We start from the raw sequence: 27,511 nt of genomic DNA, 5'->3' as shown, positions 1-27,511 counted from the left end.
TATTCAGGATTAGTGGCAGGATTTCAAAAAGAGATCCTTTAATGGAGTATTTTAAATAATTCAATAAAGTCTACTATTTCTCAGGAATACACCCACCTAACTACAGAAAATATGGTATACTCATTCGAGGACAATGCTTAACTGCCAATTCAGAGACAATTAAGAAGTCATTTTTTACCATCTGACAATAAAAATGGCATAGTAGTATCTAAAAAAAAATCACTTAGGAAAAGAGACACTGTGAAACAATGTTTTTCGAAAACTTCCCAAGGGAAAAAGAATCTAAAGAAAATAAGTGTCTAATTTTTAACCAAGAGGCACAAAGATGAGAAGTTACTTTTAGTTTGTATTAACAATTTTAGATGAAAAGTTTTCATTTGACAAAGTAGTTTGGCTGTGATACAATTTTCCTTCCTCTGTAACATCTAGAAAAGATCCGATACCTGAAAACTGCATCATTATAATTTCCTTACTATCTTAACCTAAGTGTAACATATGTAAAGTATCTTTCTTGCAAACCTAACATTTATAGTAGCTCCTCAAGAATATGTGCTCTTTACAGCACAACCTGTGGTTCTGGGTCAATCACTTTACACCTACGCTGAAGAAGAGATTCCATTAAAATAGAGAAGGATTGTAAATTCTCTTCTCTGTAGATCATTAGCTATGCAAGAAGCCATCATGCAGTTGGTGGTAAGTTTTGAAATGCGGATAAATTCTTATACTCATCACCAGATACATGATGAGACATGGATAAACTCTAGCTTTCTTTTGGAATCATAATATACCGGCATGCCTACGACAGGCAGCATATAACTTCTTGCAGAATGATTAAGAAATTACTACTTCTAGATACCCAGTCTCATTACCAAAATTAAAGCTAAAAGGTAGTCCTTAACCAAGAAAAACAAAGTTTTAAAAACAACCAGAAACTATGCCAGGACCCCCAATGCTGACAGCACTGACTCCAACTGCTCACAGTGAAACAATGCCTTCCCTGGACTAGGTTTTTCTGTTCCCTGGTCTAGACTTCTCTGCTCCCAACATCTGCCAGCTGTCTCAAATTTAGGTTTAGTGAAAATTAGGGCCAGGTGGATAAGTATATAAGTAAATTTCCATTACACGAAAGGAAATATTACTACAAACACATAATGATTAAAAAAATTATTAAAACCCTACTTAAAAAAATAGTCCTTCAAATGTCACTAAGACTTACATTTAAAATTCAACAGATACCTGGGCACACAAAGTACTTATAGAATCCTGAACTGAATCACATAATTAATGAGTTTTATTAACCCATCTGTAAAACTCAATATTCCTATTCCACCTTTACTCTTGGTAGGAATTTTCAAAACGCTTGACTAATCTGGCACATTCAGTTCTCGCAATCTTTAAAAACAACTTCTCCCTATTTATAATTCATTAGAAATCTTCAAACCCATGGAACAACTTGAATTCAGGGAGAACATCCTTTATCACACTGAAGACAGGGAGAGATGTTTCGGGAGTACTATATATACTCTGGTCAAGAGAATTACCCCTTATATAATATTCCATACCAAACATAACACATGCATCATTACTGCCCAGCCACTTCAAAACCTAGTTTAATTTTATTTCCCTCTCTTGTAAGGAACCATCCCCAATAACATACCAAGAAGTGATCCCTTCCCTGCACTTTTAAGACTTGTATTATTTTCCATCTTGTGTGAGTATCTTGGGGTGCCCCAAAGAACCTAAGAGAGTTTACTGTGCATTGTAGGTGCATCCTAGGTATTCGAATGTACTTAATTCAGTGAGATATTTTTGGCTCAGGATTTTCATCAGTTTTAACAACCAACACAACAGGCACACACTGTCTGTCTCGCAGGAGCTTACATGGGAGGCATAGCTCTCCTGAGACTCCTTCAGCTTAAAAGCAGTAGTCACCAAAGCTTAAACAATCAGGTAATCACAACAAACCAGCATGCCCAAAATGAAAGCTTCAAGGAGTAGATGAAAAAAGCAGAGATGGCAGAGATGATAAATGTGGATGGATAGGATTTTATATTTAAATTGCAGTATAGTTAAATGCTTTAGTCTGTTTAAAGACAAGCTGCAGATTTTCTCTGGTCAATGGATTGCTTCTAGGAGTTAGCATTACAACCTTGGAAGTCTTGTTCACTTTGTCCTGCAGCATTTTTTCAGTTGATGCCAATGCTTCCATTGCTTCCCAGTTTTTCTGCCGAAGGTCCTAATCATTTTTAGAAAGAATGATTTCAGTTTATCCATTATTGAAAGATTTTTGCTTTTTATTTCATCAGTATTTTGCACTGCATTTAAATGCTGGTTACTGCAAAATTATTTCAATGGAAAAATATGTATATTAGCAAAAAATAAAAAGCAATGTTTAGAAATTTGAATGAGAAAATAAAGATGCCCAGTTCACATGTTTTAGTATACACGCCAAATATGCCAGCTTCAAAGTAGTTACTGTGCACATGTGACAAAGAAGAAAGCATTGAAAAGTAAACACACATACCAAGATTACAAATATGATTTCAGATACACCAAATATTAAAAGATTAAGGACAAAGCAAATACATAAGAATGCAAAAGGCTTTACATGTGACTTTTAAACAAGGCCTTGTATCACTCATAGGACTTTCCACTGCAGCTTAACATATTTTTTTCTCTAAATGTTTTATTCAATTAACACATTTCAAGTCTACCTAGGAATGACACAGTAACTCACAGTGCTTCTGTATCTTTCTTGGCATGGTCAAATGTATAAGTCATAAAGCAACCTGACATGAACTGTATGAGCTACTTGATCCAGGCAAACCAGGAGGCAGGAGGGCTATAAAACACATTCTCTTGGAAGAGAAACAGAGGTCATTGGAAACGGAACTCTGAAAGATCTAGTTTAACAGCATTTCATTAACAAATACAAGAAAGGACAAACTGCTCTACGTCAGTCGTTCTTCAGATTTAGAAATTCAAACAGATTAAAAACAAAAAATATAAAGCCAATAACTACCATTTATTGAATGCTTACTTATGGTCCCAACAATGCACTTGGCACTTCACATAAATTCTCATTAATCCTCACAACAACCCTAAGAGGTATTTATTCCCATTGTATAGATGGGGAATCCACAGCTCAGATAGTTTAAGAAGTTAGGTCAAGTGTACACAACAAATGAAGTGGCAGAACTAGCAATCTGCTTGCCTCCAGTGTCCTGGCTCCTTTCATACACATCAACGCCTCCAGCGCTGCTGCTGCTGCTGCTGCTGCTGCATTAGAATGGCATTTACTATGCCCTCCTTATCTCAGAATCCCAATAATAAAACACAGTTAGGATGTTAGCAGTATATTGGCAAAATCAATTAGGTTTTGTGGCCAAGAGATGCCATTAGTAACGATGCTATTAGTAATGTTACACGAACACATAAGGGCAATTCCCATACCTAATTTTGACAAACTCAGGGGTGCAGGGACATTTCAACTTTTCAAATTGATAAATTAATGCAAACTTTGAAAAATTTTACTTTCATTAGAAAACACATCAATCTACTCTCAATATCCCCTTAGATTTCATTAACATTTTTTAACCTTCCTTCAGTCTCAGCAATCATACTATTTTGTGCAAAAATTCCTTCTCTACCAAAAATGTTTGTATTTTACTCATAGGTGTCACCTTCTGGTCAAAGAGAACTGAAGAAATTCACCTTAATTCACTACTTATCTTTAGTAAGAGCATCGGGATTTATACTTCTTAGAGCACTATCCCTTCCCATTTCAGCATGAAAGTGTTCAGGTCCTAACATGCTTAAGTCCCCAAATTTGAACCACCTCAGTTAAAAAAAAAAAAAAAAAGAGGTTCCAGAAAACTTTGAAAGATTTAATTACTGAAAATACTTCATTTGAATACTGGCATTACTTTTATTTTACAAAGAGGAAATACCTTGATTTTAAAATGTTGAACTGAAGGAATAATCTTCCCACATAAAAATTCAATAGAAAGTCAACTATATTTTAATTTAAAAAATTAATCTGAAGCTGTAATAATTATAGCTTCAATATTTTAAATACTATTCTGAAGTATACAAACTGGTATTTTCACTTATTCATTTAAAAAAATCTGTTCTCCAATAAAATTACCCCAGTCATCCTCTCCCAAAAAGCTACACACAAAACAGTACTTACAAAGATTAAGAAAAATCTAAAGTAAAAATTTTAAAATTTCTGAACCATGACATTTCAGTGAACAACTAAAAAGAAAAACTTTATTGTAATAAAGATATGCTTACATTATTTTTCTTCCTCTGGTGTTCAACAGCATCCTTCAAAAAATCTAACTCATTCTGGAGACCAGTTATTTCCTTCTCTCTTTCTGAAATTCTAAACCAGAACATAAATACATAAAGCAGTATTTTAGGTAAACAGTAAATATAGTATTTACTACAAAATAAAAACAGCAAGTAAATGATGCTTTGAAAAATTCATTAACTTAATAAGCAAACTCTTTAAGCTTAGCTACTATTACCATAGAAAGCCTATCCATGAATTCTTACTTTCAGAAATAATTTTTTAAATCAATTTTTACCATAGGACATGCTGACATTTAAGTGAAATTTCATTAAAGTGAAATCATCCCCTAAAGAAATGGTTCACGAATACATGAACTGCTGTAGTTGTAGTGATTTCTATTTTTATCTGGGGTAGGAAAGTAGCTATTCTCAGAAAAGTGAAACTGATGTAGAAGCACTGTCTTAAATATATTGTTTTTTTCCAGAAGGGAATACAATCAGTTGTGAATTGTTTAAAGTGGCTAACCCACAATATAAGTACACTATTAATGTGGGGTAGGTATTCCCTTGTCATTTTCCTAATGGTCACGAGGTTCTTGTTTTTCTGGTTCTGTTTAATGAGTTAGTTATTTCCCAGAAATGAAGAAAGCAATGGCAAAGATTCGCAATTCAATTCTGTTGTATTGGAGAGCAGCCTGAGTAACAGGTTAAATTACAAATGTTGAATAGCTCTTCCCTAAGAATAAGGCTCTATATAAGGGGTTGGCAAACTAAAGCTCTGAGCCTGTTTTTGCATGGTCCTCCAGCCAAGAGCTGATTTTACATCTTTGAAAAATAACATATACATACATGTACATATATGTGAAACAGACCTATGTGGTCCATAAAGCCTAAAATATTCCCCACTAGGCCATTTATAGAAAAAGTTTGTCTACCCTTGCTCTATATGGTCAAACTCAAGACTCAATTTTACAGTAAGTCATTCTAAACTAGTAAACCATGAACTTTGTAAACAAGTCGTAATGGAAGAACATTTAGATACGTGTATCACTGTTAATTAATGTGCTTGACATTTAACATGTTGAAACATACCTATCTGAAATAACCTTTAAATGTATGTTGCTTCTTACAGAAAAATACAGGCCAACCATAAAAAGTTTCAGTTAAAAAAAGTCTCCTTAAAAGAGAACAAGCATAAAGATTGTAAGATTTTTTTAAAATGCATAAGCTACGCCAAAATGTTCTTCATTTAATTCCACCATGATAGAAGAATAAATGTGAAAATTTCGGTTAAATAAGTAAAGCCTTCAAAGTACAGTTTAATTTGATTGATGTTTTCTGAATGCCTAACAAATAAAATCTAAATATACCTCAACAAAATGTTCAAAGAAATACAAATACCATAAAAAGGTACATTAGCTCAGCCAGAGACACAGCTAAACTCTACTGATCAGCAGTTCAAAAAATCCAAATATAAATGTAAAAATTGGGCGACCATTGCAGTTATATTAAATTGCTTGTTTTAGAACTATTACCACATAAAGTTATACTTCCCATATTATGAATCAAAATTATTACTTACATTTTTAATAGTTCTTCATGTGGGGAAAAAGAAGATGCCTATTAAAAAGAGTTAAATGTTATTTCAAAAAAAAAGCTTTCCAGAAGACTTTAAAAACTTAACTCTTCTCAGATATAAATTAAGGCAACACCAAAGGTAAAAATTACATATATTCTATATGTCACCAAGTAATTTTAATAAAAACAAGTACAAATTTATAAAAAGTACTGAGTCCTAAATAAAATCTTCACCATTACTACATACTTAAACTCTTTATTTAACAAATATTTATCAATTTCCCACAAGGTGAAAAGGATGAGTTAATACCTTAAAATTTTCATACTATTTCCTATTTGACTACACTAAGCTTCCGAAAGTAAAATAATACCATAAATGAAGTCAAAAGAAAAATTACAAACAGTTAACTTGCCTATAACAAAAAGATTTATATAATATATAAAGGTATATAGCCCTTCACATATATTTATTCCTTGATGACTACAATATCTCAAATTAAACTACTATATGCTTGTCAACAGGAACTAATTTTTTGTCCTTCAAAATGCTTTCTTAGTTTATTCATGTAGGTTCATAAATTAATTTAAAGGATAGTTTGATAACGTGTTTAAAAATTTTTTATTTTAACCAAGCAGAATTATACCTCAAAAAAGTATTTGAAACAGTGGTAAACTATTACTTATAATATTACACATTTCTTCATTTCTCTCCAATTATTGATGTTTCATTTGAGGTAAGGAGTAGCTGGGTATGCACATAAATTAAAACTGATCTCTATGGGATTTTAACTGACTTGTTTAAAAAAAAATTCTAGAAAATCTGAAAACACACACATAGATACATAGCAGATCTGGAATACAGATCAGTATTATTTGTGCATATTTTATAAATTATAGATTTTATCTTGGATATGGCACAGCAAATCGCTTTGGTTTTCAGGAAACTTGATAAACACATAAATAAAAACAACACATACTTTGTTCTCAAGGCACAGGCACAATGGTAAGGATACTTGTAAACCACCATGGGTTATACAATTTTTCACCATATAAATAAATGGCAAGTCATCTACTAGTACCTACCTGTTGGCAGTTCTGTTGTTTAAGCTGCTCAATTTGGGATTTAAACAATTTGTTTTCATCTTGTACCTCCTATTTGAACAAAAATTAAACATCAATACCTGAACAGAGATTTTTATTTCCTGTATAAACTTCTGAAACATATCATGTGAGCCAGGAAAATTCTAAAATAGTAAAAATTTTAAGAGGGTATAATAATCCCTAATTATAAAATAAATTATTTAGTACTAGCCTGAAAGTGGGTATGTCTCAATGGAAGAAAATAGAATCCAGAAACACACCTGAATACCTGTAAGAATTTAGAACCAGGTGGCATTTCAAACCAGTAGGACAAGTTCCAGCGATATACTGGGCTAGACATTACTTTGCCATGGGGGGCTGTCCCACCCACTGAGGATGTTTAGCAGCGCCCACGGTCTCCGACCACTAGGTGCAACAGCAGCCCTCCACTAGTTGAGGCAACCACACACTTCTCCAGATATTACTCAAGGTCCCCTGGGGGGCAGAACTACTGAGGTAAAATAATCATGGATTATTTAATAATGTGGCTAGCCTTTGTTTTAAGTTGAAATGTTATTCTCATAACTTACTCAAAGTACCTAAGGATAACACATCTAAACAAAAAATAAATCATAAATATATTGTTATGATCAAAAAATGTTGTGATCATACCATGAGAGATACCTTTCATCCCAAGACTTAAAACTCAAAGAATTACCTACATTGGTGTACATAAAATTAAGACAACACCAAAGGTAAAAATTACATATATTCTATATGTCACCAAGTAATTTTAATAAAAACAAGGACAAATTTATAAAAAGTAGTGAGTGCTAAATAAAATCTTCAGTGTTACTCTTTCACTGTACTAAAAGTTTTAAATTTCCAAAAGAAGGGAAAAAACACAAATGAAGTCAAAAGAAAAACTTCAGCAAACAAATCACCCCATACATGCCAAGATTAATTTCCCTTACATTAAAAAGGATCTTACAAATTAGTAAGAAAAGTTAACCTGGAGAAAAAGTGTGGGAAAAATTAAAGGCCAATTCACATACAAAGGAAGAGTGCTTAACATCCCTCACAATCAAATGCTAATTAAAACAATCCGACCGTCTACCAAGCATAACACCAAATGTTTTCATCTTTGTCAGTGTTGGAGAGGATGAAAAGGAAATGGCCCTCAACTGGTGGGAATATAAATTAGTTAAATACTTTTGGAGGATAATTCAGTATTTAAAATGAGCCTGCTTGGGAGGGAATGGGAATATGACAGAACCAACACTTGGGAGTATGGAATGTGAACATGGGTAGTCAGAGACAATGCAGGCTTCTAAATCTGCTATCTCTTCAAGTGAATGTTCTGTAAGTACCTTCAGTATTAACTACATGAAGGTGAGGATGTACTAATTTTCTATTTTAACTATCTCTTTCAAAAAGGAAATTAAAAAACCTCTGCAGAAACCTCTGAACCATAATTTCACTTTTAGGAATTTTAGGTACAGATATACTACCAAAGTACTGAAAATCTGTGTGCAAGAATATTCACTGTAGAACTATTGTAACAAGAACCACAACTGTAAATAATCTAGGTATCCATAAACTAGGATGACACAACCATAAAACAAAATTCCATAAAGGCTTTATGCCATAAAGCCATTAAAAGTGAAAGACAGAAAAGTGTTTATGTGCAAAGATCTCAAAAACATTGTTAATGGGGGAGAGGGAGCAAAATACACATGTATGTATAGTTAAATATAAAAAACAATTAAGTATACATATAACAGGTACAAGAGCAGAGGTCCCCCAAAATAGCAGAGCATATTCCCCACAAACCTCAATCAGGGGGAGGGGGAGTGGATGATGTGCTAAGATACTTTGCATAACAAAGGCAAATAATAGCTGGGCTGCTGCCCCAGAGAAAAGGCACATGTTTTCCTGACCCACCACAACGAGGCTGAGGACAATGTACCCCGTATCCTGAAGGAGAGAGCTGCTGCAAGTGGATGGCAACTCTGAAACACACCAAGAGCATTTTCCAAAGAGGATAGAGATCTGCGCGAGCAACCGGCTTAAGAACAGATGAGGATATGGGGAACTTCTGGGCATGGTTTTGGCTGATAGCCTTTTGGATAGCAAGGGAAGTGCTGGGTTTTGTGACAGACAGAGCACTGAGGAGGAGTGCTCTCAGCACCACCGAGTTTGGAAACCTGTAAATAAAAATCTGTTTTCTTCAACACTAATTGTTGGGTCAAGTATCAAGGCGCCACATGGCCGAGCCCCGGTTTGCTTGGTTACATACACACTCGTGCATGGGCACGTTCTCAAAAGATATACAAACAAATGATAATAAGCGGTGTTTGTGGGATGAGACCCAGTAGCTCGAATGATGAGAGTCATTCTGTATTCTATTTTCTTTTGTAGTAGTTAAAATTGTTTCAAAAACATCCAAAGACAATAATTCACACAATTAATTTTAAGTAAGCATATTCACCTGTAGCAGCTTCAATTTGCTAGAAAGATCACTCTCCCTCTCTTTTGGCATACTTTCTACTCTCTTCATTTCATTTTCCTTTTCTTTCAACCTAGAATTTTTATAAAGACCTTATATTTAGTTATACACATAAAAAAGAACAACCAGACTCAATTATCATCTGTAAGATAAAAAAAGATAGCAGAAACAGTGCCTATCAGCTTTCTTCCCATATTATACCAACTTATAAATGTTTTAAACAACAATTATTTCCAGAATCATTCAACTCAAAGTCAAGTACATCCTAAAACTGCTACAATTTATTTCATACTTAACAGTTCTTAAGCAAGTACAGCTTTATCTAGGAGGAAAATTTTAAATGAAAGCCATAATTAGATGACGCTACAATTTTATTCCAAAACCTTTGTACTGAAGAGATGCTACATATAATTTAACCTAGTTCTCCCTAATCCATCATAGATATGTCTTACTATATATATAGATCACGTGAATCCCAATTTCCTTTGTTACCTTAAACACAGACCTCTCTAGCATAACACTTAACAATATTAAATGATCTGTTTAACTATATATTTCCTCAGGCAGAAACCCATTTTAGCCCTTTCGGTATTCCTAGTGTCAGAAGGCACAAAATAGGCTCTGAAGTATTTGCTGAGTTCAGTATTATTTTTATCCCATTTAATCTAAAATTTCCTTATGTTTATTAAGTCTACTTGAAAAATGACAAAAAACCTCCTGGCTGGTATGTCCCAGTGGACTGAGTGCCAGCCTGCGAACCAAAGGGTCGCCGGTTCGATTCCCAGTCAGGGCAATGCCTGGGTGGCAGGCCAGGTCCCCAGTTGGGGGCGTGCAAGAGGCAACCACACTGATGTTTCTCTCCCTTTCTTCCTCCCTTCCTTCCTCTTTCTCTGAAAATAAATAAATAAAATCTTTAATAAAAAAGGAAAGAAAAATGACAAAAATGTATACACGAAGAGTGGGATTAAGAACTAAAAAAAAAAAACCCAAATGTTAAATGCGTATTACTACATGAAAGAAGCTAATCTGAAAAGGCTACATACTGTATGATTCAAATCATACGACATTTCTGGAAAAGGCAAAATTATGGACAGTAAAAAGATCAGAGACTGCCAAATAGCTGGGGGAGGGAAGGCAGGAAAGGTGGGAAGGTAGGGAGGGGAGGGATGGTGGAAGGGGTAGGTGGAGCACAGGAAGGAGACTTTTAGGACAGCAAAACTATTTTTTTATGATACTGTAAAAATAGATATATGTCATTATACATTCCTCAAAATCCATAAAATGTACAAGGCAAAGAATGAACCCTAATGGAAACTATAAACTTTAGTTAGTAACAGTATATCAATCTTGGTTCATCAGTTGTAACAAATGTACCACTAATACAAGATGTAAATAATAAGGGACATAGTGGAGGTGGGTATATGGGAAGTCTATACTTTTCTCTCAATTTTCTATGTAAACCTAAAACTGCTTCCCCTACAAAATACTCTAGTAATTTTTTAAAAATGTGAAGTAGAAATAAATCTAAAACTATATACTTTAAAGATCTATATACTTACTATAAATAGGCCACAATCATATTCTAATCTACTACCAAACATGACAAAAGCACCTAGACAGTTATACAATACCCACAAGATAAACAATTAGTTGTACAAATGAGCATCTTAGTGCCAAGAATAGAGACATCCCCTTTGTCTTCCTGAAGGCAATGACCTAGTATATATCCTCAATATCTTACTTCTAAAGACACAGATTATTAGGCTACTTCTTAAACATCAATAAAGACTGATGACATCCCATCAAAGCAAAATCTCTTAAAGGTAAATTCTAGAGGGGACCAAAAAGATAAACTCCAGGTACCCTTTTCACCACTGTAAACTGATTTACTTTAAGAGAACAGACTTTACAGGATAAAAATTTTCCTGAGGCAAACATCTACAAAGACTGATACCTCTTATGCTAATCAGATGCAATATTTTTACTACTCTGCTCAGCAAACCTGATATAACAGCAGATACCATTTTCCCCAATAAACAAGTTACTTTTATAGAAAGCATAAATATTATCAAGATTATGGTTAAAATTAGCATCTGGTTAATTCAAAGACAGTCTTTCAAATACTAAAATAATTTTAACTTGAAATAATTCTAATCTCTCTTTACAAAAATTGCATACTTTGTTTTTTGGAAAAAAAAAATGTAAAGCCAGTCTATACCAAGCAGAAAGAATATTTCAGACAATGGATCTGAAAGGTTTGTAAAGGATAAAGTCTCCAGATACCTGAGCACTTAAAGGGCCCATGTTTTATTGTACCAAACAGAGACTTCGCTTATGTGCCTCTGGACTACAATTCCTGCTTAAAGAGAAAGTTAATGACACAGAAGAAACTCATTAAAATATTCAAGCATGTTCTGAAAAATAAAGAGAACTGTCTCTTTAAAATGCTGGCTAAGTATACTTACACAGTCCCAAGTTCTTCAAATTGTGATGCAGAACATACCTAAGAAACAGATTCCCATTTTTAGTTCTAACATTAAAAAGATCAGGTACTGTAACATATATACATACACAGAATACCTCACCAATAATATAAAAACATAATTCTATGTGATAAGTTTAAGACTGTGTCATTTATAAAACAGAAACAATAAACTTAACTTAATTTTTTCTTTATTTTTAGGTTCTACTTTTTTTATTTTTTTAATTAACAGACTTTTTAGAACACTTTTAAGTTTACAAAAAATTAATTGAATATTACAAAGTTTTAACTTAATTTTTAATATCCATTTCTTAAAATGATTACACATTAATACACCAAATACAGACACTTAAGGTTAAGCTTAATAGTTCACCTGAAAATGTAAGGACAGAAATTGCTTTCAGGCTTAGGCTAACAAATCAGTAAGGAACAGACTTGACAGGGATAAAAGTAAACTTATTTTATCAACAATGAAGCTATGGTACAACAATAATCTTTTTAAAGGTTAAAAATACACCTTTACTCATCAATATTAAATTAAACAACTTTCTAATTCCACGTCAGTAATGTCATGAAGCCTACCGACTTTTTAAAATTAAATTTATGGGGGTGACATTGATTAGTAAGATCACATAGGTTTTGAGTGTACAACCCTATGATACATCATCTGTATATTGCACTGTGTGCCCGCTACCCAAAGCCAAATCTTCTGTCACCATGTTTGACCCCCTTTACTCTTTATGACCCCCACATTCCCTTCCCATACTGTTGTCTGTGTCTATGAGTTTTACATTAATAATTTTAAAAGCAAAGGAACTCAGAGAACATATTACCTTCTTTGCTTTCTAATACAGTAAAATAAATATTTCTCATTTTTATGTAATATGCTGTTAACCTGTTTATACTATACCTCTTTCAAGTTATACTGTGTTACCTCCTGAATATGAGCTTTCAAAGATTCATTTTCTTCTTGAAGATCCTGAAAAATAGGTATGAAGTGAACTGATATTCCAGTATAAAAGAAGTTGTTTAGCCCTGGCTGGTATGGTTCAGTGGACTGAGTGCCGGCCTGCAAACTAAAGGGTCGCGAGTTCAATCCCCAGTCAAAGCCCATGCCTTGGTTGTGGGCCAGGTCCCTGGTGGGGGGTGTGTGAGAGGCAACCACACATTGAAGTTTTTCTCCCTTTATTTCTCCTTCCCTTCCCCTCTGTCTAAAAATAAATAAATAAAATCTTTGAAAAAAACTTGTTTACTTTTATTTTTATCTTCTCACCTGTAACCATTTCCCTCTATTGGCTAGATCTTTCTCCTTCTCTTCTAAAACAGTCTTCATGGTATTCATCTCTTCCTCCTTTCCTTTTAATCTGATATAAGTTAAAAAGAACTATCAATAAAAATGTTATAGGACTATACAAAGCAAAAATAGTATATACTGCGAAGTATATTTTAGCTTGTATTTATAGCCCACACTAATTAAAATAAGTTTAAAACTGAATATTTTAAGTGTAAAGACATATAAGATTTTTAGAATATCAAAATAAGAAACATAAGATAATTAAATCCATCTATCACTGTAGATCCAGATATTAAATAAATTAGGGTAGCTCTACTCTCACCCCATAGCAAGCTGTTTAAGTCAATACAAATTTAGACAGCTTATTACAGCTGGTTTGGGTATGAAAATATATGGCCACTTTCACAGTGGCTATTAAAATGGGCAAAAGGCATCATCTCAATTTAAAGTCATATTCAGATTATAAATCATGAAAAATAAAACTTCCCATTGTATCCTTATTCCCATAAAAAAAATCTACAGGTTAAATACTAATGAAAACTTAAGACCTTGAGGTCTTTCTGAGATATAATTTGATATTCCTTAAAATACTACTTGAAATCAAACAAAAAGCTATGACTTTCATTATAATTGCATTGAACTTGCTGAAAAGAGATATTAAAGAGAAATGAAAGAAATGGTACTTACAAGTTCTGAAGCTCCTGTACTTGAGAAGTGATACATAACTGAAATATAAAGAAAAAAGCAACTTATAATCCTTTCAACTTACCTTATTAAAGTTTTATGATAAACTTTAAAATAGATACATTCCAAATTACAAAGATCCTAGCTGAATTATTCATGTCAAAATGAGAGGTGTTTTGATTTTGTCATCTCTTGACTCCAATGACAATTAAGAGCAACAAATTAAAAATGCAAGGGAGGAGGGCAGGTGGTGGTAAGGAATATAGTTATGATAATGAATCTAAATAATGTGATACTTCTGTGATTGTGAAAATTAAAACACTAACCTGTCCACATACCTCCCTACCGTATCAGAGCTCTTCTTTCCAAGTCTTCAAAGCCAGCTACTCAGCAGCACTCTATATTGTCCCTCTTTAATCTCCTTTTCTTATCACACACAGTTTATAATAAAGCCTTTTATCCCTTATAGTCCCTTCAGATCTCAGCTTAGATGTCAATTCCTCCGAGACTTTCCGGACCTCTCAATCTATATTTAGAGCAGTCTTATCTTTTCATCATAATACCCCATTTCTGGTCAGCACATTATCTTCAATCACTAACATAAAGCTTTGACAAGTAGGGGGAACTCCAATGTTGTTGAATGAATTTGTTGGATGAATGAATTTGTTGGATGAATGAATGAATCATCTCTTCCATGCAATCTCACCTTCTTTTCAATGAAGCCTTATTAGATTAAATTCACCAAAACCCATCTATTTCCAGTAACTACTTCTACTTCTGAAAATCCTCCAAAGAAATCTGTACTTTGTTCCAAAGACAAATATTGAGCAATACATATTCTATAAAACATTACGGTCCATGCAGTTAAAAAAAAAAAGTTAAGATTTACGAAAGTGTTTTGTGTTTTAAATTGGTAAACTAAAATGAAACAATACAGAAAATTTTCTAAAAAAGAATCTTTAAGAGTTCAAACATAGTGATTAAAATATCAAGAACATTTTCTCAAATCAGGCAAAAAAATAAAAAGTGAGTAACTCAATATACTTACCTCACACTACTAAAAGTTTTCTTTCCCCAGTAACAAGAACAAAACCAAAGAGCTCATAAATATACATACGCTAACACATCTGTCATGCTATGGCTCTGGGATTTTTACCTGTTGAGCCTTTTCAAGCTGGATATTTCCTATTTCTTCTTTTAGAGCCTCTATTTCCTGTTTCAAATCCTTGACAATGACAAAACAGACAAGATTGGACAATGGAAACACAGAAATTGACATAAAATGCAATGTACAGACAAACACATGAAATTAAATGGTATTCACTAAAGCTGATAAACAAAAAAAAAAAAACGGCAGTTTTCTCTCGCACAATACCTGAATAGTTTTCTCCTTATTAGCAACTTTGAGAAGTTCAGCTTCCAGAAGCTCTTCCACCGACTTGATCTTTCCATCTTTCTCATGAATTCTTAAAGAAATGCAGTATTAAACTTGAATAGAAATCATCACCAACTAAGAATAGCACCAAATCATGAAAAAGTTCACCAAATGACTTCTCCCCATTTTAAGTAAAATAACCACATATCAGGCATAGGGGAAATACTTAAAGCTCTTTCTAAATGAGAAATAATCGGTAACTACCAGGTGACTGAACCCTATGCACACAAGGAGAAGCTGGTGACATGCTCCAAAAGTACACAAAAGAATAAAAGACTTGTACCCTAATAAAGAACAGTAGGGAAAATCAAGCTCCTCTCAACAACATCGGCTCTTAGAGCAACAAAAGTTGTGACAGAACTTATACACAATTATGACATCAAACTTTACAGACATCTCAGAAAGAAGACACAAGCGAGGAACTTATCTCCCTATCCAAGAAAGCCTATTATTTAGTATTCCTACCACAGAAAATTAAAAATTCAATGTCACAAGTTAGGAAAATAAATGGAAATTTATGGAAATAAATTTTTTAACAATCACATTTTACTGGGTAAAAGCACAGCGTACTCCATCAATGAAAAATTCTAGAGTGAAAGGTAAACTAACATACATCAACTACCTCAACTGCACAATAAAACAAGATTTATCAGCACTAAGAAATGGACCAAAAGAGGAAGACCAGTTTAATAATGTTATCACTTACACTTTTTTAAGTTCTTCAACTAGAGATGCAAAAGAAACCTGGAAATAGAAAGTAACCCTAGTTAATCATTTGGTCAAAATATAAATGGGTCAGAAATAGAAAATATGTTATCCTTCAATTTTCCACTACACCAAATCCAAATGGGAAAAGTAAACCGAGGAATTAATTCTTACCAGATATTAATGTCATAATTATGAAAATGAGAAGCACTTTGAAAGTAAGCAGATTTAAGGCTACTTATAGCAAGTGTGGGCCAAAAGAAAAATCAACACATAAATGCTAAAATTATAGAATAATTCTAACAAGATAAACAGAAAATTCAACTAAAAAATTACATAATTTTTGCCCTGGCTTGTGTGGCTCAGCGGATTGAGTGCCAGCCTGCAAACCAAAGGGTCCCCAGTTCAATTCCCAGTCAGGGCACATGCTTGCATTGCAAGCCAGGTTCCCCAGTAGGGAGAGCTTGAGAGGCAACTACATATCGATGTTTCTCTCCCCCCCTTTCTCCCTCCCTTTCCCTCTCTAAAAATAAATACATAAAATCTTTTTTAAAAATTACCTAATTTTAGGTTGTCTCTTCGACCATTATTTAAATGTCTCACTTTCTATTTGTGTACTTAAAACCTTTTATCACTGTCATAAGAAGCAATGACCTCATATGTAGAGTACTATACCTAGTGCTTGAGATACAGTCAGCATCCAATAAACTGCTGTCTCTATTACTGATAAACAAGTCACTAATCATTTACAGATTAAAACTATAATTGACAAACTCCACTTTGCAGAAGGCAGGAACAGACAAAACAATACATTCTTGCTATGTCTGAATGTAACCGGGTTGTTCATCGTTTTAAAGAAAATGGTTGCAGGATCTAATACATTACCTGATCATTTTGCTTAGCCTTTAAGTCTTGAACTTCTTTCATCAAAGATGAATTTTCTGTTCTTATTGCCTTTTTCAAAGACACATAAGCAGAACATACTTTAATTTCTGAAAAAAAAATAGCTAGCTTCAAAATAAACAAGCTTCTTGTTTTTCTTTAGCTGATTCTTTCTCTCTGCAAGGCCCAAAGATCTCACTTCTTCCACCAGTCTACAATCCTATAACTTCTACAGCTAACCAAACAGATTTTTAATTCAATTATCCCCACAAGTATTTCTATTTACTTTTACAACCACAAAGCACACCACTTGTCACGCTAAACTCAATCAAAACCATCTTTTTAAATTATTTCTTCTGGCACCGTATCTATCCTACTCAAGTTAGTTAATGATAATCATAAAATAGAACTGTAGTCTCTCCTTTCTCTGGCCTCTAATATACTCTTTCATGAACTTATGAAGTCTGCTAGTTATCGCTGATTATAATTTCAGCATGGGTGGAGGTCGGGAAGCACATTTTACAAACCATAACCACAGTATCTACATCATTAAAGCAGTGAATGCTATAATCAATTATGCATTTTCGTATTTCTAATAAAATCTTAAATCTAATGAAAAAATGTCATAAAATGTGGGTAACTCATATGCAGCTTAAAAGCTACAGGTAAAATCTTACACAAAGTACAGTAGAATCCCTTCACAAGAAAAATAAATCTAAAAGTGCTTTACATTCAGTTCCTCTTCTTTAGTGGCCACCTGAATAAGTCCAGTTTCAAGTAATTCTTCCACAGTCTTCAACTTCTCATCTTTTTCTTGAATGCTGTAATTATAAATTTAAAACATATATATATATGAACTATTTCACAGGGTAAATGAATAACATTTCTTAAATACTTTTCATGGAGTAATTCCTGTGTCCATCATTCCTTATAGTATTTAATTCTAGAGATGTTTCTGAGGATCACTGTTTCTGGTCTAAGGGTACTACTTCTTTACCAATAAGTAAAATGTGTTCAAGTAATGCATGTTTACATGTTAAACTAAACAAATAACTCATTGCCACACACGACACCCACAGACCTAATATAATCCCAAATCAAACTGCTCAACAGCATGCCACTCTTGTCCATTATGAAGGACAAAAAGAATTTTAAGAATCTAGATTAATACAGTTAGTAATTCTGCTATCTCAAATTTGGTAGAAGTGAGTCATTAAAATATAAAAAGAAAATTATAAACTCTTACCATTTTTCCATTTGTTCCACAACATTTTTATTAGGCTAAAATAAAAATCACCAAAAAGAATTTAGCTTACCAACTTTGCATTGGGTAAAACTAGTTTAGAAACAGAATTCTATGAAAATTGTTTAGTTTTAAATAAATCCAATATTTAGGAAGATGATGCATATTTGAAGACTGCTAATAATTAAAGAATTAATTTACCAAACTTAAGACAGAAGAGAAGCAGCTACACAAGAGAAAATGATGAAGTACCAAATGGGCTAGTATGTTATGAATAATTTTTTAATTACTACAAAAGAAAATCTTAAGGATAAGAAAAGAATTTGTCTGAAGTCCTTTACATTAATAAATTCAGTTCTTCAAATATAAAAAAATCAAAGGTTCTAAGGTCTTGAAGGCCAGGAAAGGCTTTGTTCTTTCTTTGTATAAATTGACTTTTTAACTTTTAAAACTATGGTACAACATTTATATAGGCAAACATGTAGATGTTATATAACCACCACCCAGACCAGTATTTAGAACTGATTATAAATTTCAGAAGCAACTCATGAACACATCCTCTTTGTAAAGCATTAAAACATGACACGTAAGTTGACCCCTGCAATTGGCCCCCTCCTGCCATCCCCCCATACATACACAAGTCCCCACGGTCATAATTTATCGTGTGTCCAAAAGTAGGGCTTCCCCTCAGCATCCCTAGGCCTTCAGGCAGCTAAGCACCCTGACAAAACAGGTTGAGGGTCTTTTTCCTGGAACACTGTCTTGCACCCATCCCTACCTGCTCTCTCCTAATTTCTCTAGTTTCTCAATTTTTTTCCACTGCTATTACAACCATTTTTAACACACACTATTAATTTTTCCATTTTAAATCCAAATCCTAAAATGCACCCACTTTTCCTCTATGCCCTAGGTTAGGCTCTCAGCTTCACTAATCTCAGCTAAGACAACGCTCTAATTCTTCTCCCTGCCTCTATTCCGTAAGGATTATTTTGTGAGGTGTACCAGAAGAATTTCCAAACAGGAAAAATTTTTCCTACCCTCAGAAAGGAGATAAGAGCTTTCAAGAGTATATTTAAGCCCTGGCTGGTGTGGCTCAGTGGTTGAGCGCCGACCTGTGAACCAAAGGGTTGCCGGTTCCATTCCCTGTCAGGGCACATGCCTGGGTTGTGGGCTGGGTCCCCGGTGGGGGGCGCGTGAGAGGCAGCCACACATTGGTGTTTCTCTCTGTCTCTTCCTCCCTCCCTTCCTGTCTCTAAAAATAAATGAATGAAACCTTTAAAAAAAAAAAGTATATTTAATCAGGTTTATAAACTGTGAAAAATAAATCATGCAATAAGTTAAATCTTTCATCAAGATGGTTTTTGTCCATCTTTATTTCTGATGAATACCATCTCATATAAAGACAACACAAAATTTGTAACTATGTACAGTGATGGATGCTAACTACACTTACAGCGATCATTTCACAATATTCAAAAATATCAAATCACTATGCTGTGCACCTGAAACTAATATAATGTGTCAATTAAAGCTCAATTTTAAAAAAAGACAACACTATTAAGGCCAAGCTAACCATTTAGTTGTATTCTACTTTGAGTCCTACATACTATGCCCCTACATAAATTCAAACACTGCATTGTCATCAGAGTACTCTACCTAAAATGCTAAACAAAACACTTACTCATTCCTATAGCACCCTTCAGTGGCATACTTTCAGACTAAATCAAGTTCATGGTCTTTACACAACAAACAAAGGACATGATTAGGCCCTAGTCACTGTCTACTCCCTACACCTCATACTTTGCACTTCTACAGTATGTTCTCGATATACGCTTTTATCATATACTACCATGACATTTAACAATATATCCCCTTGGCCTGGATTGTCTCTTAGCTGTTTGTCAAATTCATAGCCATTTTTCAAAATCAGGTTTAGCTGTCCCTTCTCTGTCCACTTTCACCCTCACTCCCTTTCCAACAGAATTCATTATCTCTTCCTCCTAACCTATACACACAGTTCAAGAATTTTATCCTCACACTTTTCTGTGCTATGTATCTGTTCCCACACTAAACCATATTCTTGACGACAGGAATCAGGTCTCATTCATCTCTGTAGCCTCAGCACGTAGCACAGTTCCTAACATACTCAATTAGTAAATATTTAGTAAAGTGACAGTTCCTTTAATGAGGTCACAGTTTAACAAGTACTCTTGGTTAAGAGCTCATTCAATATTCAAACCACAAAACTGATCCAGCTTAGCATCTACCCAACATTTTTGCTTTATACATTATTTCTAATCCAATCCAATTTTTCTCCCTAGATTTTCAAAACTACATATTTTTGTTTGTTTGTTTTTTATTTTGGGTTTTTTTTTGTTTTTTTTGAAATATATTTATTGATTATGCTAATACAGTTTCCCATTTCCCCCCCCCACTCCACTCCATCCTGCCCACCCCCTCCCTCCCACATTCCCCCCCTATAGTTCATGTCCATGGGTCATACTTATAAGTTCTTTGGCTTCTACATTTCTTAACTATTCTTACCCTCCCCCTGTCTATTTTCCACCTATCATCTATGCTACTTATTCTCTGTACCTTCCTCCCCCTCCCCCTCCCACTCCCCTATTGACAACCCTCCATGTGATCTCCATCTCTATGGTTCTGTTCCTGTTCTAGTTGTTTGCCTAGTTTGCTCTTGTTTTTGTTTTAGGTGTGGTCCTTAATAACTGTGAGTTTGCTGTCATTTTTACTGTTCGTATTTTTTATCTTCTTTTTCTTAGGTAACTCCCTTTAACATTTCATATAATAAGGGCTTGGTGATGATGAACTTCAACTTGACCTTATCTGAGAAGCACTTTATCTTCCCTTCCATTCTAAATGATAGCTTTGCTGGATACAGTAATCTTGGATGTAGGTCCTTGCCTTTAATCTTGGGTAATGTAATCATGATGTGCCTTAGTGTGTTCCTCCTTGGGTCCAGCTTCTTTGGGACTCTCTCAGCTTCCTGGACTTCCCAGAAGCCTATTTCCTTTGCCAGATGAGCGAAGTTCTCCTTCTTTATTTGTTCAAATAAGTTTTCAATTTTTTGTTCTTCCTCTTCTCCTTCTGGCACCCCTGTAATTCAGATGTTGGAACGTTTCAAGATGTCCTGGAGGTTCCTAAACCTCTCCTCATTTTTCCGAATTCTTGTTTCTTCATTCTTTTCTGGTTGGATGTTTCTCTCTTCCTTCTGGTCCACACCATTGATTTGAGTCACAGTTTCCTTCGCATCACTATTGGTTCCCTGTACATTTTCCTTTGTTTCTCTTAACATAGGCTTCATTTTTTCATCTGGTTTTCGAACAGATTCAACCAATTCTGTGAGCATCTTGATAATCAGTGTTTTGAACTGTGCATTCAATAGGTTGGCTATCTCTTCCTCGCTTAGTCGTATTTTTTCTGGAGCTTTGAAGAGTTCTGTCATCTGGGCCTTTTTTTTTTTTTTTTTTGTCTTGGCGTTGTCTGTTACTTTAAGGGGCGGAGACTTAGGTGTTCCTGGAGCGGGGTAACGCTGGTTGCTGCGCTGTGATGCAGTACGTGGGGGAGGGGCCAAGAGGGAGCAATGGCGCCCGCTTCACTCTCCTCCGGATTTCAATTTTTCACTCCGCTACCCACAATCAAACTGGGCCTGGTTCCCGAGTGGGTGGGCTTGTGCACGCCCTAGGCCCCTGTGGGTCTCTCCAACAACCTCTCCTGTGAGGCTGTCAGTCTCTCCTGCTGCCGCCCCAACCCCCACCAGCGCTTTCAATCAGAGGTCTGAGGCTTTATTTCCCCGACCTGGAGCCCTGGGTTGCGTGGTCTGCTTCCCTCCCCGCCGTTTGTCCGGTTTATCTGTGCGCGAATGTGGGGCCGCAGGGTCTGCTAGTGGTCGGACTGCCTGCCCCGCTCGTCCCACACTCCGCCAGTCTTGGTCCTGCCACAGCCACGCGAGTCCTCTCCACCCTGGTGCCCGTCTCCACCCCTCCTACCGGTCTGGATGAATGTTTATTTTTTATTTCCTTGGTGTCAGACTTCCTTGCCGTTCGATTTTCCGTCAGTTCTGGTAGTGCGAGGAGGCACAATGTGTCTACCTACGCTGCCATCTTGGTTCTCCAAAACTACATCTTAATAATAATGAATTCTTCTGTAATAAAATACAACCAGAAAGTAGGGCAAAAAGAAAAAAATTTCCTGTCCCCATAGTTTTATTACTTAATAATCTTAATCACTGAATCTTTTTTTTTAAAGATTTTATTTATTTATTTTTAGAGAGAGGGGGAAGGGGGAGAGAGAGAGAATGAGAGAGAAACATCAATGTGTGGTTGCTGCTCACACATCTCCAACTGGGGATCTGGCCCACAACCCAGGCATGTGCCCAGACTAAATCCAACCAGCAACCCTTTGGTTCACAGGCTGGCACTCAATCCACTGAGCCATACCAGCCAGGGTTTAATCACTGAATCTTAAAAATCTAACAGAATTAAGAATAAAAAGTTGCCTTGGCTGGTGTGGCTCAGTGGACTCAGCACCATCCTGTGCACTGAAAGGTTTCCAGTTTGATTCCCAGTCAGGGCACATGCCTGGGTTGTGGGCCAGGTCCCTGGTTAGCGGCATACAAGAGGCAACCAACTGATGTTTCTCCCATACATCGATGGTTCTCGCCCTCTCTTTCTCCCTCTCTTCCCCTCTCTCTGAAAATAATTAAAAAAAAAAAAAAAAAAAAGAATAAAAAGCCAGGTTGCTCCTTTGCAAAAGTCAAGATGCTAAAAAATAAAAGGACTCCATGTCCTACCTGCTTCTTGGCCCAGCTGGCTGAACTGTGAGAACCTAGAGGGAAGGGCTGGGGCTGAGTGTTCCTAAGGCACTGGGCACACAGTGGGTACTCAATAAGCACAGTGGGCTAACCAAAAAATAAAAAGGACGCCTAAGAACCCCACCACAAGAAAGTTTTATCTTATTCAGAATAAATGAGATTTTTGTAACTAATCTATTTGCATCATCTATCCACAGGCTGACATCCCAAATGGAGCTTTCTCTTCTTTAGTGCATAAACAGTTTACCTTACCCGGTATTTGCTGCCTTTCTGCTTCCTACACCTCAAGAAACAACAACCTGGCATCATTGTTGGTTTCTGCTTCAATAAACTTAATCTCTTCCTCCAGGATATAAATCCATGGGGCAAAAGGACTAAACTTTTTTTAGTCCTTTTTGTCCTTTAGTCCTTCATAACTGAACTGTTCATCTCTCAACTGTCACTTGGAATTCTGACTACTGGGTAGCAAAGGGTTAAAGAAAGGTAGAAATGGAAAAAATGAAAATTATACTAATATTTATCTTTTCTTTCATTACCAATAGCAATAAAAATGACCAGAGAAAAGGTCCTAGAGATGGCTCTTGGTCTGCCAAGATGAGATAGGTAAGTCAGAACTACAACCAAAAAACACCACCACAGTCACGTTTATTACAATTTTTTTAAAAAGAACTTTCACAACAAGAGAAAAAAAATCTAATTACCAAAGAGCTTAACTTAGTACCACAAAGTGAGTTTCCACTCTTATCAAATAATTTTTAAGCAAAAAAAAAAAAAAAAAAGGACTCAAATGACTATGAAATTTTGTTCTGTGGACTATTTATAAAACTTCATAAAACTTATTCATTAAAAAAATCAATCTCATGCCAAAAGTTGTTATTTTAACAATATTTAAAATTACACAGAAACCTCATAGTAGATAAAAGGCTAAGAAAGAAATTAGAGGAGTTTAAAAAATATTCTTTTTTTTTTATTAACTGCTACATGTGATAGTTTACATAAGATACTAGAATAGCAAGTTTTAGGGTATCGTATTAACTTTAAGAAAAAGAACAATTTAAAGCTAATGGTTTTACTCTTGTCTAATGATGGAGAATACCATTTTTGGTACAGAACAAAAGTTAAAATGTTTTTAAAAATTCAGTAGGAATTACCAGCACCTTTACGACTAGAATTTTAGAATAGAAACAAATGCCTAGACACTTCTGAATCTATCTCCCATGAATTTAATTTTAGAAAGTATGAACTTTATATATTGAAATACGTGTTCCAGAATCTCTGATAACCAACTTACAAAAAATACATTCTGCTTTTCTGGGTAAGAATTAACACAACCAAATAACACCTATCATATCAATCTAATCCAAGTCCTTGATGTTGCATCTGACAGCGGGTATTTCAGGTAGCACTAAAAATTTAAAAGGCTGCCAACTAAACTGAAACTAGAGACTGTAAGACACAACCAGACATCAGAGATGGATGACAAATTAAGTAGTAGAACTAAATGGTAATGGAAAACAATGTAGAATAAAGATTAAGTTAAAGAAGTAGAAAGAAACTTACAATTGAAATATTGTATCGCTTATAAACTATACCACAACAAAGTGAGATAAGATTAAGATTTAAAATAAGATTTAACACCATTTTAGAATCATAGAGGCATGAGGTCATATGCCTGCACTAAATATCATCTGTTCAGAATTTTCTCACCTACTACCTTTAGTTTGCAAGGGTAAAGAGAATACAAAGTAATAAAGATTAAGCAAAGCACTTAATATCAACTGAAGGGGGTAGAAAAATAAGTGGATTACTTCTTGACAAGTAAACAGATGTTAACAGAGTACTTCCACAGTATTTGGCACATCTACTTATACCAATTCAATACCTGCATAAATGTGAATTTTAAAATAAAAAAGGAAGCACATGTCTATGAAGGAAGAGCTATTGTTTGCAATAACTTACATTTCAGCGTCTAATAAAAGTGCATTCTAAAAATTTAACGGTATTACAAACACATGCAAAGCTTCTATTTTAATGTGTCAATAATTTTTAGAGTATTTTTAAAAACTGAAATTTGAAGAGTTGTACAGAAGGAGAGTATGAAGGCGAGTCTCAGAAACAGGCACAAAGTGGATGTTGCCTGGGGCTCTAGTTCAGGCAGCCATGCTCATTCAAGCTGCTACAGTTCTGATGGCTTACTATAAATATGAAAAAAAGTATGATGCTGGTACGGGCTGGGAATGAGATGGAAAAAATAAATATTCTAAGGGAAAGATATTAAGATTTAAGATGTCTGCTATCTGTGAAGCACTAGCCTAAGCACATAAACTTGCCCATTTAAATCTACCAAGTTTATGATATAAATAAAATGTGAAAGACTTGGAACAAGAGGTTTCAGAAAGGTTAAGCAATTTGATCAATGTCACTCTGCTTGAAGGGCTGGATTAGGTTTCAAATCCATTCTTTTTTTTAAGAAACCATGCTGCCTTAGAGAAAATCAGGCTCCAAGTCTAAAGACTTTTATCCTGAGAGCCAAGTGTATCAAAATGGCTTTAAAAATTCTTTTTATGCAAACTTTTACACTTCTCTTTCTTTGGGGGAGAGGGGGTGCTGATAAACATATCAGCATTAACTTCCTCTCAGGAAGAAAAATTATATTTTACTTAATTTAGCTATTTGATAAGCACAGGAACAACAGAAATGCAATTAAAAGACATCTATACTTAAGCAAAATTTCTCAAAATGAATGAGTTGGTTACTATTTAAGAAGAAGCAGACCTTATAATATATTGGATATTCTACTTTGTAACTCATGAAAATCCTTACCTGTTCAGAAATAAGAGTCTGTAGTTTCTGAACTTCTAATTGTAATGCTTTGTTTTGGTCACTTAAAATCTGGGAGGAAGAATCTCAAATTACTGTTTTATTAAGAAAATGTTAACAAAGCAATCGTCTAAATGGGTTCTCAAAAAAAATCAAGCCCATGTTATTGTTTTAAGTACTAATACAGAGATAGGTAAATTACACACTGACATACATAAGAATGCAAATCTCACACGGCTCCATTTCTCAGTTTCGATTAATACAATCGAGACTACCAGTATAAAGTACATAAACAATAATCTCTAAAACCACAATTTCTACTGAGCCCACTAATTCAGTCATGTGGTTTATCCCAAAATGGTGCTGAAACTGTTTTCACAGAGTTGAACAGTTTGTGCCAATGGAATTTGGGAAACCCTGCTTTCACTAAGTGAGTACTTAGGGGCATCCAACCTGCAGCCTGTGGCTGCATGCAGCTCAGGATGGCTGTGAACGTGGCCCAATACAAAATTGCAAATTTACTTAAAACATTGAGATTTTTTTGTGATCATATGTCACAATGTATTTAACGTGTGGCCCAAGACAACTTTTCTTCTTCCAGTGTGGCGCAGAGACGCCAAAAGGTTGGACACCCCTGACAGGATTCCTATTAAATAAAAGCAAAAAAAAAAAAAAAGGAAAAAGGAAATCATGCTACATACAGAGATGCATGCACCCTGGCAATCAGAATGCTCTGCAGTACTCAAGCTGGTTGGCCATGAACCGGAAACTAGCACCACACCAACAATGGAGGCAGATAAAACCATCACAAACTACCAACTGAAACTGAAAAGTGTGAGAAAAGGCTATAGCAAACCAAATTTCAAAAGTTTATGTAAGAGACAAGATAATCTAGCCAAAAAGTGTACAATAAAATTCACTATTTGTATAAGCAGTCACTTCAACTGAAAACTATGACAAGGTTCTTCAAAAGAGCTGAGTTGACAAGCTTAATCACACACCTTAAATTCTTCCATTTTGTTTGAAATTTCACATTGTAGCTGCTCTTCAAGCAAACTTATTTTATCATCCTTAACGTGAATACTATAGGGGAAAAAAATCAATTGAAATACTTCATATATTCAGAAAATTCACAAAAATTATGTGCACAACTATCAGCTACAAGCAGTAATATTTTCTGTAATTACATTGGATATAAACATAGAACAGCTCCATGTACAACAATACATTAATCACCTTTTCTGCATTTTCTCCAGTTCATGTGCTGCAGCAGCCTGTGTTTAGAATGAGATGAGAATTACATCATTTCTCAGGAAATACTCTAAACTATTCTTTTACTTGTTTTTACATATTAAAAAGTTACATTTTCAAATATGTGGACTAAAGTTAAAGCAGTATCATACATTGCTGTAATACTTTTGGTTGTTCAATATTTTGTACTTCTCAGTGACAAACTTTTATCCTAATAAAAAGATATACCCTTTTAAAATTAAATGGCAAAAGGCCAAAACATATCAGCACAGTAAGAGTGTTATTATAACTGTTCCTCTGGTACCTCAAAAGTGGTCAATTCACTGGATCGAACACTGATTTCAACGTGAAAATATTTAGCATCGACGTGGGTTGTGAGAGTTGTAGTCAAACAGAAGGGATTTCAACAGCACACCATGCA

The 27,511-nt window shown here is 34.8% G+C and overlaps 1 protein-coding gene across 8 annotated transcripts in view; it reads right to left on the bottom strand.

The window, feature by feature from the left end:
- Nucleotides 1-27,511, bottom strand: part of KTN1 (kinectin 1) — a 113,828-nt gene that overhangs the window by 20,311 nt on the left and 66,006 nt on the right. For 4 of the 8 annotated variants that reach the window (XM_053927722.2, XM_053927719.1, XM_053927720.1 and 1 more), the window contains exons 16-32: nucleotides 27,076-27,113; nucleotides 26,841-26,922; nucleotides 25,843-25,911; nucleotides 18,192-18,226; nucleotides 17,676-17,766; nucleotides 16,949-17,017; nucleotides 16,065-16,102; nucleotides 15,299-15,389; nucleotides 15,080-15,148; nucleotides 13,927-13,964; nucleotides 13,219-13,309; nucleotides 12,856-12,924; nucleotides 11,929-11,966; nucleotides 9,446-9,536; nucleotides 6,958-7,026; nucleotides 5,879-5,916; nucleotides 4,297-4,387 (exon numbers count right to left, since the gene is read on the bottom strand). In XM_053927722.2, coding sequence (XP_053783697.1) covers nucleotides 4,297-4,387; nucleotides 5,879-5,916; nucleotides 6,958-7,026; nucleotides 9,446-9,536; nucleotides 11,929-11,966; nucleotides 12,856-12,924; nucleotides 13,219-13,309; nucleotides 13,927-13,964; nucleotides 15,080-15,148; nucleotides 15,299-15,389; nucleotides 16,065-16,102; nucleotides 16,949-17,017; nucleotides 17,676-17,766; nucleotides 18,192-18,226; nucleotides 25,843-25,911; nucleotides 26,841-26,922; nucleotides 27,076-27,113 — 1,107 coding nt within the window. Of the gene's footprint in view, nucleotides 1-2,149; nucleotides 2,237-4,296; nucleotides 4,388-5,878; nucleotides 5,917-6,957; nucleotides 7,027-9,445; nucleotides 9,537-11,928; nucleotides 11,967-12,855; nucleotides 12,925-13,218; nucleotides 13,310-13,926; nucleotides 13,965-15,079; nucleotides 15,149-15,298; nucleotides 15,390-16,064; nucleotides 16,103-16,948; nucleotides 17,018-17,675; nucleotides 17,767-18,191; nucleotides 18,227-25,842; nucleotides 25,912-26,840; nucleotides 26,923-27,075; nucleotides 27,114-27,511 lie in introns of all 8 variants that reach the window. The other 4 variants (XM_053927714.2, XM_053927718.2, XM_053927715.2 and 1 more) reach the window with 3 other exon arrangements.

The sequence above is a fragment of the Desmodus rotundus genome, chromosome 7, assembly GCF_022682495.2.
Source record: "Desmodus rotundus isolate HL8 chromosome 7, HLdesRot8A.1, whole genome shotgun sequence".
Classification (NCBI taxonomy): Eukaryota; Metazoa; Chordata; class Mammalia; order Chiroptera; family Phyllostomidae; genus Desmodus; species Desmodus rotundus.
The sequence above is the reverse complement of the archived record's forward strand: the minus strand, read 5'-3'. Positions and strand labels throughout refer to the sequence as shown.